Below are 13,858 nucleotides of genomic sequence, written 5' to 3' on the forward strand. Positions count from 1 at the left end.
TCTGAAGGAGCAGTGACGGCTCAGCATGACCAGAGGGGAGCCCGGAGCTCTTCTGGTCAGGAGCCAGGGTCTCCCGTGCTTGCTGCTTACGTGCTCACCACACTGCAGAGGGCAACGCTGCTGGGGACCTTTGGATCTCCCTTTGCTCTGGAGCCTTGCACCCACAGGGGCTTCCAACTGGAGAAATTTCTGGAGGGCATGAATCAGCTTTTCACAGCTTGTTAAAAATCTTGATCCTACCTCTTGTTTTCATGCCTTTCAAATCAGGAAATGAGTTTTACAACTTTTCCAGTGGGGCACAGCTGGTGGCCAGCGTCGTAAAGCTGAACTTTATAAATATCTCTCATTGGGATCAGGGGAAGAGAGCATTAAAAAGGCAGAGAGGGAGAAAGAGAAAGAGAAGGCAAAGGAGCAAAGGCAATAGAGAAGCAAAGCGAACAAGTCCAGCTCAACCATCTATGGCCATGCAAGCACAGAAGATGAGATGTGCTTGGGGCAGGCTTTGCCTGCTTCTTTCCCTCCTCCTCCAGCTGCCGGGCTCCCAGGCCAAATGCTACTTCCAGGCTAAAGGTAAGTGGGGAGGTGAGATGGGAAGAGGCTGATGGGAAGAGGAGGCCTCAGCTTTCCCAGCATGGCAGGGCTCTTCCCTATGCCTGAGAAGTATGGAAGGGACTGTGCTGAGCTCAGGAATGGGATCATGGGCCAGTGGTGAGTGGAAGGAGCAGTCTATAAACCACAGAACAGCTCCCCAGGGCTTTGGCTGAGAAACAGCTTTGTGGGCCATGAAGGCTCCTGGCAGGTGCCTGGCTGGGGCTGAATGTGTGGGACTAGCAGCAAAGGGACAAGGGCAGCTCATCATCCCTCTGTTGTCTCCTCCCAGGGCTCCGGAAATGCCCAGACCCTGAGGGGTGCTGGATTTGTCCTCTCCAGGGAAGCAAGAGCCACTTGCTTCTTGCTCTAGACCATGGGGTAGTGGTGAGAGCCACAAGGCAGGGCCAGGAGAGGATGGATGGGTATATCACCCATGAGAGATGACAGGGCATTCCATGCCTGGAGGATGGTGGATAGACCACCATATATCTTCCATAGCACAAGGTGGGTGAGAGGTTCATGGTACTTCTGTCCCTGTCCAGGGCACAGGGGTGTCCAGGAGGCTTCCACTCACCCTCAGCACAGGCCCATGTGTTCTCATGATCACTGTTTCCTTTGCAGCTCCCTGTGAGTACGAAGGGAAACAGTTCTCCATTGGGGAATCGTGGCTGAGCACCAACTGCCTGCTCTGCACCTGCCTGCACCCCATTGGCGTGGGCTGCTGTGAGACGTGAGTGAGGGGCCGGGCTGGGCGGGCTGTCACCTCCCACCACAGCCCCCTGCCCCTGCAGCAGCAGGTGTCTGGTGGCTGCAAATGCAGCTGATGGCTGCAAATGCAGCTGGTATCAGAGCCTTGGGAGGGCTGCGGGCCCGAGGTCCTGGTGAACAAGAGGCAGAGGTGGGCAGGACCCCACCAGGGCATTGAGGGAGGTGGGGTGAGTTGGGGCAGTTGGAAAGGATGTTTTGGCACAGCAAGATGCCCAGATGGGCCAGGAGCCGTGTCCCAGCCTGCCTGAGCTGGTCTGGAAGACACCCTGTGCAGGGGGCTGGCAACAGGAAGCCACCCAGCGCAGTTAGCAGCCCCCTGGCACTAATCAGGGGTCCTGACGGCACCGTGCCCTCTCCCACAGCACCCAGCACCCGATCGACTTCCCTGACTGGTGCGAGGCCCACTACGACTCACAGACCTGCCAGATCTCGGTGGTGCAGAGAGCCAACCCCAGCCTGCCGTGCGTGAAGAGCGTGGAGCACGAGTGGGGCTCGGCCAGCACCCCCGAGCCGCTGGTGAACAAGGTGCTGGGTGCGGGGCTCAGCAGATAGAGTCTCGGCAGCGCCCCGCATTCCTCAGCGCCGCCCTCCCCTCCAGAGCACACCGCCCGCATGCTCCAGACCTGCCCCACCCACCCTGTAGAGGCATCACCGCCCGCACCTCCGAAGGAAACCACTATCCACACACCATGGTACCAAGCCTTGCTTCTGCCTTCAGCTTCCTGAACCAGGGCGTCCTCCCTGTGAGGTGTTCTGCACACCGTGGAAATGCAGATTCTACAGGATCTCCTCCAGGTGGGCAGAAAACCTTCAGTGACTAAAATAAGGCTACAGGACTAAATCAGCCTGCTCCATGGCAGTCCTGCATTCCCATACCCAGCCCCAAGCAAAGCAGCTCCCTACTCCCTCCCAGACCTGCACTCCTCTGCACAGCAGCTGTGGGCAGCTCCCTGGGGTCACCACAGCACCTTGTGCAGGATCCCCACACCCTGTCCAGCCCCTTCTCTGCTCCTGGAGTGCAAGGGGCACAACCCACCTCTGGAACCACTAATGCCCCTGCTCCAAAAGCTCCTGGGGTCCCTGGCACTGTAGGCCAGCCCTGGGCAACACTGCAACAGAGCCAGCCCAGGGTGGGTGGCAGAACAGGATGTCCCCAGGGGAGAGCCCCATCCCCAGTGGCAGGGGAGCAGGGTGGGGAGGGTTCAGGAGAAGCAGAAGCAATCCAAGTGCCAGGGTGGAGGCAGCCACCCTGGCAGCTGCCCCAGCTGGTGCCATGCCTGTGTTGTGCAGAGCCTTGTGTAGATGTTTCTGTTCTTGCAATAAAGGTACTGAACAAAGAGGTCTCCAGCCTGTGATTGCTGTAGAAGGTGGGATGTGTTCAGCACCGGGAACAATGTAGGAATAAGGCTCTTGGGAAAGCCGAGTTTTGCACATTCAGATATTTATTACATTTCCATGCAAAGAGGAAAGTTCATTGGAAAGTTCAGTAAAAATGGGGAGCTGGCTGTTGAGCAGGGAGATCTCTGTGCCAGCTCTTGGATGCACAGCATGCATTCCTTGCAGCACCCCAAGGATCCAAAGACCAGCAGGATGCTGGAGCGCACACCAGGAGCCCAGGCAGACAACAGCCCAGGGGCTCAGTGCTGCCCAGTTTTGAATAATCACAATTGTACTGACCCAGCACAGGCATGCATCCTGCTCACCAGCACATGCCAGGAGCACAGGCTGGCCTGCCACCACCTGCCTCCTCCAGGTGGGGGTGGCTGGAGCACTGGATTCCATGTGTAGGACAACTCTCCAAGAGGCAGGACACATGCCAGGGCAGGAGAGAAGGGTCTCACCCAGCCCAGGTGGCCACTGTGCTTCACCTGGATGCCAGACCTCTGCTTGTAGGGTCTCTGTAAGGGGACAGCCTTCACCCAAGTGTGGTATGAAGCTTCATTGGAAGAGCTCCCCTCTCCCTTCCCTGGGATGGGCCTTTCTCTTCTTGGAAGCCCCATACGAGACCAAGGCACATCAGCGGTTCCCTGGGAAGACAGATTTCTTTTTGCTGAGTGCTGGGACTTGCACCTTCACCCAGGCAGGAAGGGTCCAGCTCCAGCTGGGGGCTGCAGCACAAGACACGGCATCAAGCAGCATTTTTCCAACCATGGACAGGACAGATATGTCTGGTGCCCACCTGGCCATCACAGATGGATCCAAGGGAACACTGGGATGCGTGCACCACAGCACACTGGTGACAGCCCTGCCTGCCATTCCCACTGGTGGCACGCGCTTGCAACTCTGCAAGCCAACAACCTCTCCTAAGTCAGATGGTGATGGAGTTAGTGCTGGAGAACTGAGATACGTAGGAAGCCAGGATGGGGTTGGTGGGAAGAACTTTGATGGGCAAGTCCCAGCTGAAGGTGTCCACTTCCATCTGCTCTACCCCAGTCCAGGTGACAGCCTCCGATTGGCTCCCACGAACCAAGCAAGTCCCCGCTGACTCCCCAGAAGTCACAAACTCAAAGTGTAGCCTCCACTTCAGGGACACTGTGGGCAAGAGGGCAGTCAGCACATAACACCCACAAGTGCCAGGGACAGCAACTGTCTCAGCACAGTCTGCCTTGGCAAAGGGGACAGCAAATGACCCCACTCACACAGGCCGGCTCCCTCCCAAGGGACAGAGCTCTGCTGAGCAAGGCCAGGGTTGGGGACATCACAGTCCTCCTGTAGAGACAAGCAGGGGTGTGTCCCTTCCCTGGTGGGTACTAACCGATGTTGGTGGTGAATCCTGGGGTTGAGCTGAGGGGGATGGGCAGGCTGAAGCTGCTCTGTGCTGTGTGCAGGCAGGACTCCTGATGGCGGGCGTGCACGGTGAAGGAGACAGGCTGCCCCCGCCGGCGCTGGAACTCCTCCTGGATGCTCTCCTCTGTCTGCAGGCTCACTGAGAACTGCAGGGCAATTGGCAGGGTGCTTGCTCTCACAACCTCATACACACCTCATGAAAAGCCTTGGGGGGGTCCATTTTCCAAATGAGCTTGGGGTTGGACCACTGTCCTCCTCAGACTACAAGGAGACGCCAGCTGGGTCCCACCAGAAACCCTCACAGCCCAGTGCCACCCCAAACCCTTCTCCACATCCCTCACCCTTAAACCCCTGCCTCTCCCCAGTAATCCCGGACACAGCAATGACCTGCAGACATGGAATATCTCCTTCTGAGAAGTTGAAGGTCCCAATGACATCCTCTCCAATCTTATACACAGTCTTAAAGATGCAGAACGTCCCCACCTTCCCACGAGTGTTGCTGATGTTATACAGGTCTGTAGAGGAAGAAGAGGGAAAAGGGTTGTGGCAGCACAAGGCTCTGCTCTGTGCAGTGCCCTGCGTTAATGACATGACCTCATGCCTCCTGTTCAGGTCCCTAGAGTGGTATATCCTTTGGGAAATTTCTGCAGTGAGCACGGGCAAACCTCACACTGGCTGCCATGTGCCATGGGCAGAGGGTCTCTCAGTCTGAAGTAGGAACAGCCTGAGACTGGCTAGGAGGCTCTGACCCAAGCAGGCCCTGATAGAGCTGCTACACAGCTGTAGTTGGAACTTTGTCAGTGAGAAATATTTTGCAGCTGGCCCTGAGATGTTCTCCATGACCAGCCTCTTAGGAAGGACAGCAGGTTTGAGCAGGGAGTATGACCTACGCAGGCTGCGTCGGGAGGTGGCCACCATGAGCAGCTCTGTCGCTAGGTCTGCCAGGCGAGAGTCTTTCTTCAAGCCCTCCTCCTCCTCCAGGAAGGGGTTTGAGGGTGCAACAGCCTCATCCTGTGGGAACTGGTAATCCTTGAGCCCTGGGAAGGAAGTGAGAGCATCAGCAGGGCAGGGTGCAGCCCAGGCTGCCTGTGCAGGGAGGGCAGTGCGTGGCCTTACCGTGCAGCACAAGGACGCGGAAGGGCACGCGCAGGAGCTTGATGGGGGAGTTGACACGCTGGCAGCCGATGGTCAGCTTGTACACGTACTTCACAGACTGCCCCCGGAACGAGGGCGGGCCATCCACAGGCAGGGTCTCACAGTATGAATCTGCAATGAGGGCAGAAAATTTGCTTTCCAAAGCCAGAAGGAAGATCCTGCAGACTGTTGTGTGCAGGCTCCCTGCACCAAGTGTTATGAACAGCAGTGCTGAGCTAGAGACAGAGCCTGGTGCTTTCTGCTGTCTCCTCTTTCCTCCAGCAGCCAAGCACAATCCAGCTCCCCTGCACCAGGCACACTGCTCCCCACATCACATGCACCATCATCCAGATACTGCTTCCAGCACATACAACCACACACACAAACTTTGTCTCCAAAGAATGTGAAAGACGTAAAATCCAGGAATACAACCACGAGAGCTAAACTTACTCATCATGAGTTCAACCCAAATTTGCCTCTGTGCACTCCAGCTCTCTCACAGCACAGCCTCCTCCAGGTCCTGTCCCATGCAGGTATTGATCAGCACTTCATGCCTCTTTTGCTTTTGCTTTACACAAACCCTCAAACTATGCAACAAATAAGTTTCCTCCTGTGTTTTTCTTTGAAGGACTGCAGCTAAATGATCAACAAACAATTCCTGAAACCTTCACATCAACCTGTGGTTTGTCCCCCTTGACAAGCTGATGACTTAGATCACAAAGTCTCTGACTTTGAGAGCTCTGGGTACTTTCACCACATTCAGCCCTCCTAGAGCTCCTTGGCCACCACACAAACCCCAATGCCTCTTGACACAGTGTGAACACTTCTGAAGCTTTCCCAAACCACATGCTGTAAAACAAGAAAGACACAAACAGTGAACTGTGGAAAGTCTCCACCCCTCTGGCTTGCCCACCGTAATGCAGATACGCCCTGCCAGAGGAAGGGCAGCATCCTGCTCTGAAACCACAGATCCTTCCCATGTCTGGCACACACTGAATGTTGAGGCTTAGATTAAAAGTTAGGGTTACATTTTAAATATAACTTCTGGATTTCAAATAACAGGACTGGAAGGAAGAAAAAAGCCTGTGCTAGTGTGTAGTGGCGACAGGATGTCACACCTTAAAACACAAGTCTCTCTTTCTGGACAAGGGTGCAGATAAAACAGAGAACTACCCTGACAGGGAGGAAAATCAGACATTTCCAAGGAAAGAAGCAGACTTCTGTAACCCCCATACCCTCAACAAGAGGGCTCACAAAGACCTTCCTGCACAGTGAGGATAATCTGAGCAGAGACCACTACAGTCAGAGAAGAATGGACAGTTTGCTACCCGGCTCAGCAATGTCAAGACTCAGGAAGTCCCAGCTTCCGTGCATATCCCAGAAGGAAGCACATTCCTGCACTACAAATGCCTTCCTTACCCACCTGCTGCGCCCTCTGGCTGGCCTTCTGGCCTGTGTCCAGGCTGCTTCCATTTCCTCCCCTCTCTGTGATCTACCAAATTTTTAAAGGTATTACAAAACCAGAGTGGAGGCAAAACAGCCACAGAAATTATTTGAGGACTTGAGAAAAAGCTTCATGGTGACAAACTTAAAGAGTTCAGCCTGGGCCACGTGTCAAAGGGCTGGGATATGAGTCAACCTCAACATATAGGCACCATAACAAGAGTAAGGTATTGGGGAATAAGTTGGTCAGCAAATGAAAACAAGTCCTTTTATCAAGAGACAGTCTGACACAACCTCAGCTGTATGTGCCAGCTCTGGCTGCAGTTTAATAACACGGTACATTGCTGAAGCAGAATTAAGATTTCTTGGGTTTTCTGGTTTGGTTTTTCTTTCCCCTTCCCAAACTGCGTAGCAAAACTCAAAACTTCTGAAAAACAGGAAATGAAGAATTAAGACACACACCCACACAGCCTTAGCTCTCCCTCCATGGAGCTGGCAGGAGACCCCAGGAATGGTCTGCAAGTGTGCCAGCTGCAGTCTCACGTGACAGCAGCAGCACCACAGGCTGATGGGCTCGGTGTTGAACAGCCTGGCAGGAACGAGACCAGGGCTGTGATACAGCCTGGGACTTCAGTGCTAAAAAAGCAGCGCCACATGCAGCCACATCACATGTGATACATGAAACAGGTGAATCACACAGCAAAGGGGAAAGGCTGGACTGTGCAGCCAAGGAACCACAAAGAATAGGAGAGTTTGTGTCCTTCCAGAGGAGCTGTGCCCAAGCACCAGGCAGATGCAGGCTGCTTGTGCCAGTGCCACCCAGAGGCAAGAGGGCACACACACATCACGACGTCATTGGAAAGGGTAGAAAATCCCTAGCTTGGCTGGGGGTTGAACAGCTTCTGCCTGTTAAGCCAGTGCACAGTCAATCCCTCAATCCATCCCAGCCACCTGGAACTTGGGCTGTCGTCACTGATCTGTTATCCCAGAAACTGCCCAACCTGCCTAAAGTATGCCAGGAAAAGGGACTTCCCTCTGCTCCCAGGGAATGGATGCTCCAGCCCCAAACCTGCAAGCAGCAAGGAACACAGAAGAATCCAGGTGAGCCTCGGGCCAGATAAGGTTTCTGCCTCCTCCTTCCTGCTGGCGTGGCACCACCTTTCCCCAGCATGCTGCTGTACAATAATAAGTGAATAACTAAACATCTTCAGACAACAGGCTTTGCAGTTTAGGGGCACAGCCCCACGATGGCACTGCCCCACCCCACTAACCACCAAGGCAAGCCAGCCTGGTTTCACCAGGTCCACCTTTCCCTCCAGTCAGGCCCCTCCAAAGCGAGAAAGGCAGGAGACACAGCTTCAAAACCAGCATGTCCCAACCCTGCGGCTGCTTGGTCTCACTTGCAGGTTCACCTCCAGCTCTGGAGAGCTCAGTGATCGAGCAGAGCCCACCCCAGCACTGTCTATCCTCTCCCTGTGCTCTGCAGTATGAGAGGTCTCCATCAACCGTTCCCAGCAGATCCCTGGGAAAATAGCAAAGCTCTCCATGCACAGCCTGAGAGGCCCAACATCACTGCTGCTAATCACAGGCCACTGGAATGCAAAGGAGATCTGACATGACCTGAACAGGCTGGGTCACACAGCCACCAACCAAGAGAGAACAGCACATACTCAGCTCTTTCCACAGCTATCTACTCAAACATGGAGAGCTCTGACCAGAGAAGATGAGGAGTGCTCACTTTCATAGCAGGAAAACTAGAAGACTCTTATTTCCAGGACAGCCACAACCTGAAGAGGAAGCACAACCCTTTGGAGGACACCAGCCTAAATTCCAAGAATACACCAGTGTGACTGAAGAAATAAAGGCAAGGAAATGGAAGTGTGTGTAGCCATTCCTTCTGCTGCAACTAGGTATTTCAAAAGTTTAATGCCTTGCAGCTACACAGTGGACCTGCAGCAAAGGCCCCAGGCCAGGGGACACACTGCAGTACACAGCCCAAGCACAGCAGAGAACAGACTCTGGATGATGCAGCAGCTCCTCAGCACTCATGCTCCAACCAAAGCACTCCACGTTTTGTGAGCACCAGGACCTCACACTTGCAGCACTCAGGTCTGCAAAGCCAGTTTTGAAAGCAGAGCTCCCCAGACATGAGCTCTGTGAGCAGGGGAAGAGGAGACAGGACTCACAGGACTTGGACTCCCCAGGATCCAGTCGCAAGTCACAGAAGAGGATCTTTGGTGGTGTTGACAGGATACACTGACCCCGCTCTCCTGGAAGAGAATAAGAAACACGTGAATGCTGCACAACCTCAGGCTGTGTCCAGGTCAGTCAAGCTTTATCCCCATGAGGAGGAACAGGGAGAAGAGAGCCAGAGAGGAAGCATCTCTTGCTCTGGTCATATTATGAGACGTTGCCACTGCAGCTGGACAAACAACTGTCACTGTGATTTCAGTATTAACAATGTCCCATAACATCTATCACCAAGAAAGCAACACAACTTTGTACTCCTGATGCATGCTGCATCAAGAGACACACATAGTGGTCTGCTGCTTGATTCCTGCTCACTGTGCTCTCACTGTCCCTACCCGGGTGACAGGCAGGAGTGGCACTCACCTCTGTTGGGGACAAAGACAGTCTCATTCTCTGCCTGCACATCATGCTTGCTGCCATCAGAGGGAGGGAGTGCCACCCGGTTCTCGCTGGCGTGAAATTGGCAGTGGATCTGGGCGCTGGCCCATGCCAGCATCTCACTGAAAGCAAAGAGCAACACTCATATCTCTGCTTTAAACCTCAATTACAGCAGGCAGGAACTGGGAGAAGAGCAATGTTGTCAGCTCAGCTCCATGCAGGACTGCTTGTCTGGAAGGAAGAAGGTGTTGCTTCACTGTTACTGAAGCTACCCTCACAGTCCCCTTCCAAACAAGCCTTGGGAGTAAGCTCAAGCTGGGAAGCTGACTCAAAGCCACTTCCTCCCCAGCTGCTGACAACAGCTTCACCCAAAGCCTGGCTCTGCAGCCCAAGGACTCTTTTTAAGCAGCAATAATTGCGATCTGAGCCACAACACCATCAGCATAGCACTGACATGGCATGATAAAACATATCTGCTCCAAGAAACGTGCTGTACACTCATGGCAGAGGACAACAGGCAGCAGAGGTCAGGAGCCCCTGTCCCCTTCTATGACGACCAGAGACCAGGGGGCTTGTGCAAAACTTCACAGGGATCTTTCAGCCAACATGCTGAGATCAACTGTTTCAAGATCCAGTCCAAAGCCTTACTCATTTGTTCATCTTTTGCATCACCCACAGATTAAAAATGGCCACTCATGCACTCTTGGGAGGACACCTCAAGCTGCTGCACGTGGACCCTGGCACAGGACTCTCAGCCATGAGGAGTTAAATCCCAAGCCACAAATCTCTCTGTGCTCTTGCACAGATCAGCACTCTGGTGACAACACAATCATTAGGGAAGTGGGTAAATTCTAAAGCAACAAATTCCTGCAGCCTGGGCTCAGATGTCCCTGCCCACAGCACAGAGATGCCCCAAGCCCAACACTCCTCAGAGCAGGTAGGCACAGACATGCTTTCTCTGGTCCCACAGCACCATCTCCAACAAGAACATCAGCTGCTGTTTGTGCCAGACCAAAGGAGGATGCTCCTGGGTCTTTCATTAGGACCTACTCACACGTCCTTATGCAAGGACTTTGCTGACGGCAATAGGAGAGGCAAAGGTGTCATTTTGACCCCCCTCAGTACAGCCCCAGCAATTAATGTAGGGCCACGCATCCAGCACAAAAAACAGACTCATGTTTTGGACTCTGCTGTGACATCAGCCATTCCATAGGGCACTTCCCATGGTACTAGTGACACCTTTCAGTTTCCAAATCACTCCTCTATTTATTTTTTCAATAGTGGTCTCTATAGTTTAGCCAGTGAATAGTTCCTCTGGTGTTTTCTAACATCACAATCTGATTAGTAAGCACCAACAACAGAGCTCTAGGCGGCACAGGGATTTTTTGTGGCACACGAATGTCCCTCCATGTGACACATCAGAGCAGTTAAAGGTCTAGATGAACTAGGGAAAAAGGTGTGCTGTATTTGTGTCAGCTGACTAATGATGTGCTATTTGATCTCTTGTATGTGCTGGCTGCCCTTACCCAAGCACACCTCAGTTACTATACCTAGTTGCTTTGAGCCCTACAGCTGTAGTTCTGCATTTTCAAAAGTACCAGCATGGCTTTTTCTGGTAACAACTGACATAGGGCTGCCATATGTTTTTTTCTTGTAAAGTATCTGTTGTTTGGAAGCAGAGAACTGCTCTTGCTTGAGGCAATGTTTGCTAATTTTATATAAGCTTAGAGCTTAGCTTGATTACAATACCTTCAAACACCATATTTTCAGTATTTTTTCTTTCTATTTCAGTATAGCTTTACAACATGCCACTGGATTGTTTTCATTTTTTCTAGCCAGATGTCCCAACAAAATTTGCATGTCCCTTCCTGCCAGCAGAGCTGGCTTGCTCAGCTAGTGCTTGTTCAGCAGTGGAGGATCCTGCACTGGTGCTGAGGTCACTTCCTTACAGTCTCACCTTCCCCAACAACTCCTGCAGCCTACACGGGACACGCTCCATGCAACCTCTGGTAGAAGAGATTTTTTTCTTGTACTCCACGTCAAATTAATTAAATTAATTTCCTGCCCCTGTTTTCAATAGGAGGCCTTGCTGTCCCTCCACCTGTCAGCCCCAAAACCTCCCAGGCTCTGACAGGTCTCTCTGCCCGTTGCTTTGATCTGGCTTCTGCCTTTACACAACCCACAGCTTCATTTTCCAAACCACCAATCTATTCGCTGCTACCACTCATTTGACTTAGCCAGGTCTTGCCCCATTGATCACCTGGGGCTTTTTTTATTATTTTAAAAACTTTTCTTTTTCAAGAGGCAGTCTTCTACAGATCACAACACATCTGAAGTTTTAAATGAAGCTCTCATGAGTACACTGAAACCCCCCCAAACCATGCCACCTGGTACCCTTGCAGTCCCACATGTTTCAGAAGCAGACAAAACACAGGACATCTTGTCATCACAGAGGACAGAACTCTGGCAAGCTGGATGATTCTGCCACAGCTGAATTTGAAACCTGATCTCAGCAGCCAAAAGGAAACAGGAAGAAAAGATGGAAAGTTAAGGAAGGCAATAAATACAGAAGCCCTCTGCTGCTGAGACTGCAGGCACTGTGAGTGGGCCCAGCAAAACAATCACATGTGAACATCATCCTGGTGATGAAAACATGCTGAACCTGACTGGCCTGGAAACAGGCACTTCCCAGGAAGGACTCAAGATGAGAAAGCACTCTCCACTCCCTAAGGAATCAGACAAGGCCGCACACTCAGCGGACACGAAGGCTTTGGGTGATTACTTGTGACACAGAGTCACCCCCTGTGAGCCAATATGGGAAGCTCCCATCTTCTCACATTTCCTCAGCACTGAGAAGGGGAGATGCAGTGCTCAAGGGCTGGGCCACTGCAGAAAATGTGGCTGCAGAAGGTGCCCCTTTCAGACCCAACCCTTTGTCTGCCACCTCTGGAGGCAGGGATCACATTGATCTGTCCAGCACTGCTGGATAAAAGAGCGCTCCTTCCACAAATGCAGGAAATAATGATGCTGCCTGGATGCTGCTGTGTGGGACTGTCACCCTGGTGTGACCAGAGAGCCCACTTTGACAGCCAGTTTGGCTTCATTTTCTGCCAGTCACTGTCACTGAGGGCTCACCTGAGCAACAGAGAATCTCTAACTGCATACCTCCTTCCTTGTCTACTTCTTGGGGGCACAAAACCAGCATAATCACCTCAGCTTCGCCCCCAAAATTGAGAGATGATGCAAGGCTTCCTTAAGGGAGTGCCTTGAGTAGGGAAATCACAAGGGGCTGAGCTGGCACCATTGCCCTACAATGCAGCCATGACTACTACTCTAGAGAGAGGAGAGGGGGCTGTTCCCTCTGGAGGGACCCAGACAGCTCCAACACTTGGAGGCTCTGTGCATGGACTGGCACAGGCTCCTGTACCTGCTGGCAGAGGTGGACGAGGCCGACAATGGGTTGGTGAAGGTGATCACACACTCCAGCACCTCCCCTGCCAGGAACACGGGCCCACGGCCCAGCTTGGCCACCACTTCAATCATGGCTTGGACAGTCCTGCTGCACACCTGCCAAAAAAAGCCAACATTGGGCACGTTATCACAGAATCATAGATTCAAGGAATTACCAAATGGTTTGGGGTGGAAGAGTCCTTAAAGACCATCTTGTTCCAGCTCCCCTGCCATGGGCAGAGACACCTCCCACCACTCCCATCAGAACAGACTGCTCAAGACCCCATCCTGCCTGGCATTATTTCCAGGGATAAAACAACCACAGTTTGTCTGGGCAACCTGTGCCAGTGCCTCACCACCGTCACAGAAAAGAATTTCTTCTTAATATTTAATCTAAATATTTAATCTATTTTCAGTTTAAAGCCATTCCCCCTTATGCCGTCACAGAAACACAGAGAGAGGGCTGGGCCATGTAACTGAGGGGGAATGGGCACACAGACACACACACACACACACAGAGGAGGTGTGGGGGGAAACACGCACAGCCCCGTCTTTACAAACACACACATCTTCCTCCCAGGCCCACACAGGCAAGGAAGTGCGGTCAGGACACACCGCGACGGTGAGAAGGACAGCCCTGACACCCCAGCCCTGCAGTCCCGAACGTAAACCCATACACGGACAGCTCTACCCGAGGGATCAGGGACACAGTGCCGCAACCTTTCCGCAGCTCCCGCCTCGGGCCCACTCACCACCCGCACAGGCCGCGCTCGCCGTCCGCCACCACTGCAGGCCCGGCTCCCCCCCGCCGCTCGGCGGGGATCGGCAGCGCTCGGGCAGAGTTCGGCAGCGCTCGGGCAGAGTTCGGCAAGACTCGAGTCTAGTTCGGCAGGGCTCGGACTTAGTTCGGCAAAGCTCGGGCCTAGTTCGGCAAGGCTCGGGCAGCGCTCGGGAACACTCGGCAACACTCGGTCACAACTCGGGCACCCTCGGTCGGCTCACGGGCAGCTCCCTGACTGCGCTCGGCAATTCTCGCACGCCCCTCAGCAGAGCTCGC

At 53.2% G+C, this 13,858-nt stretch overlaps 2 protein-coding genes across 2 annotated transcripts; one reads left to right on the plus strand and one right to left on the minus strand.

Annotated features, from left to right (window-relative positions):
• Positions 1-458: 458 nt before the first annotated feature.
• Positions 459-1,911, plus strand: MSMP (microseminoprotein, prostate associated). Its single transcript, XM_066569728.1, has 3 exons — positions 459-570; positions 1,213-1,321; positions 1,722-1,911. The coding sequence occupies exons 1-3, from the start codon at positions 459-461 to the stop codon at positions 1,909-1,911; spliced, it is 411 nt and encodes a 136-aa protein (XP_066425825.1).
• Positions 1,912-2,789: 878 nt separating this feature from the next.
• Positions 2,790-13,613, minus strand: RGP1 (RGP1 homolog, RAB6A GEF complex partner 1). Its single transcript, XM_066569070.1, has 9 exons — positions 13,554-13,613; positions 12,779-12,918; positions 9,337-9,473; positions 8,910-8,993; positions 5,263-5,412; positions 5,037-5,183; positions 4,534-4,661; positions 4,115-4,292; positions 2,790-3,891 (listed from the first exon to the last, which is right to left on the minus strand). The coding sequence occupies exons 2-9, from the start codon at positions 12,892-12,894 to the stop codon at positions 3,668-3,670; spliced, it is 1,164 nt and encodes a 387-aa protein (XP_066425167.1). The 5' UTR covers positions 12,895-12,918; positions 13,554-13,613; the 3' UTR covers positions 2,790-3,667.
• Positions 13,614-13,858: the final 245 nt, after the last annotated feature.

Source organism: Molothrus aeneus, chromosome Z (assembly GCF_037042795.1).
Source record: "Molothrus aeneus isolate 106 chromosome Z, BPBGC_Maene_1.0, whole genome shotgun sequence".
NCBI lineage: Eukaryota > Metazoa > Chordata > Aves > Passeriformes > Icteridae > Molothrus > Molothrus aeneus.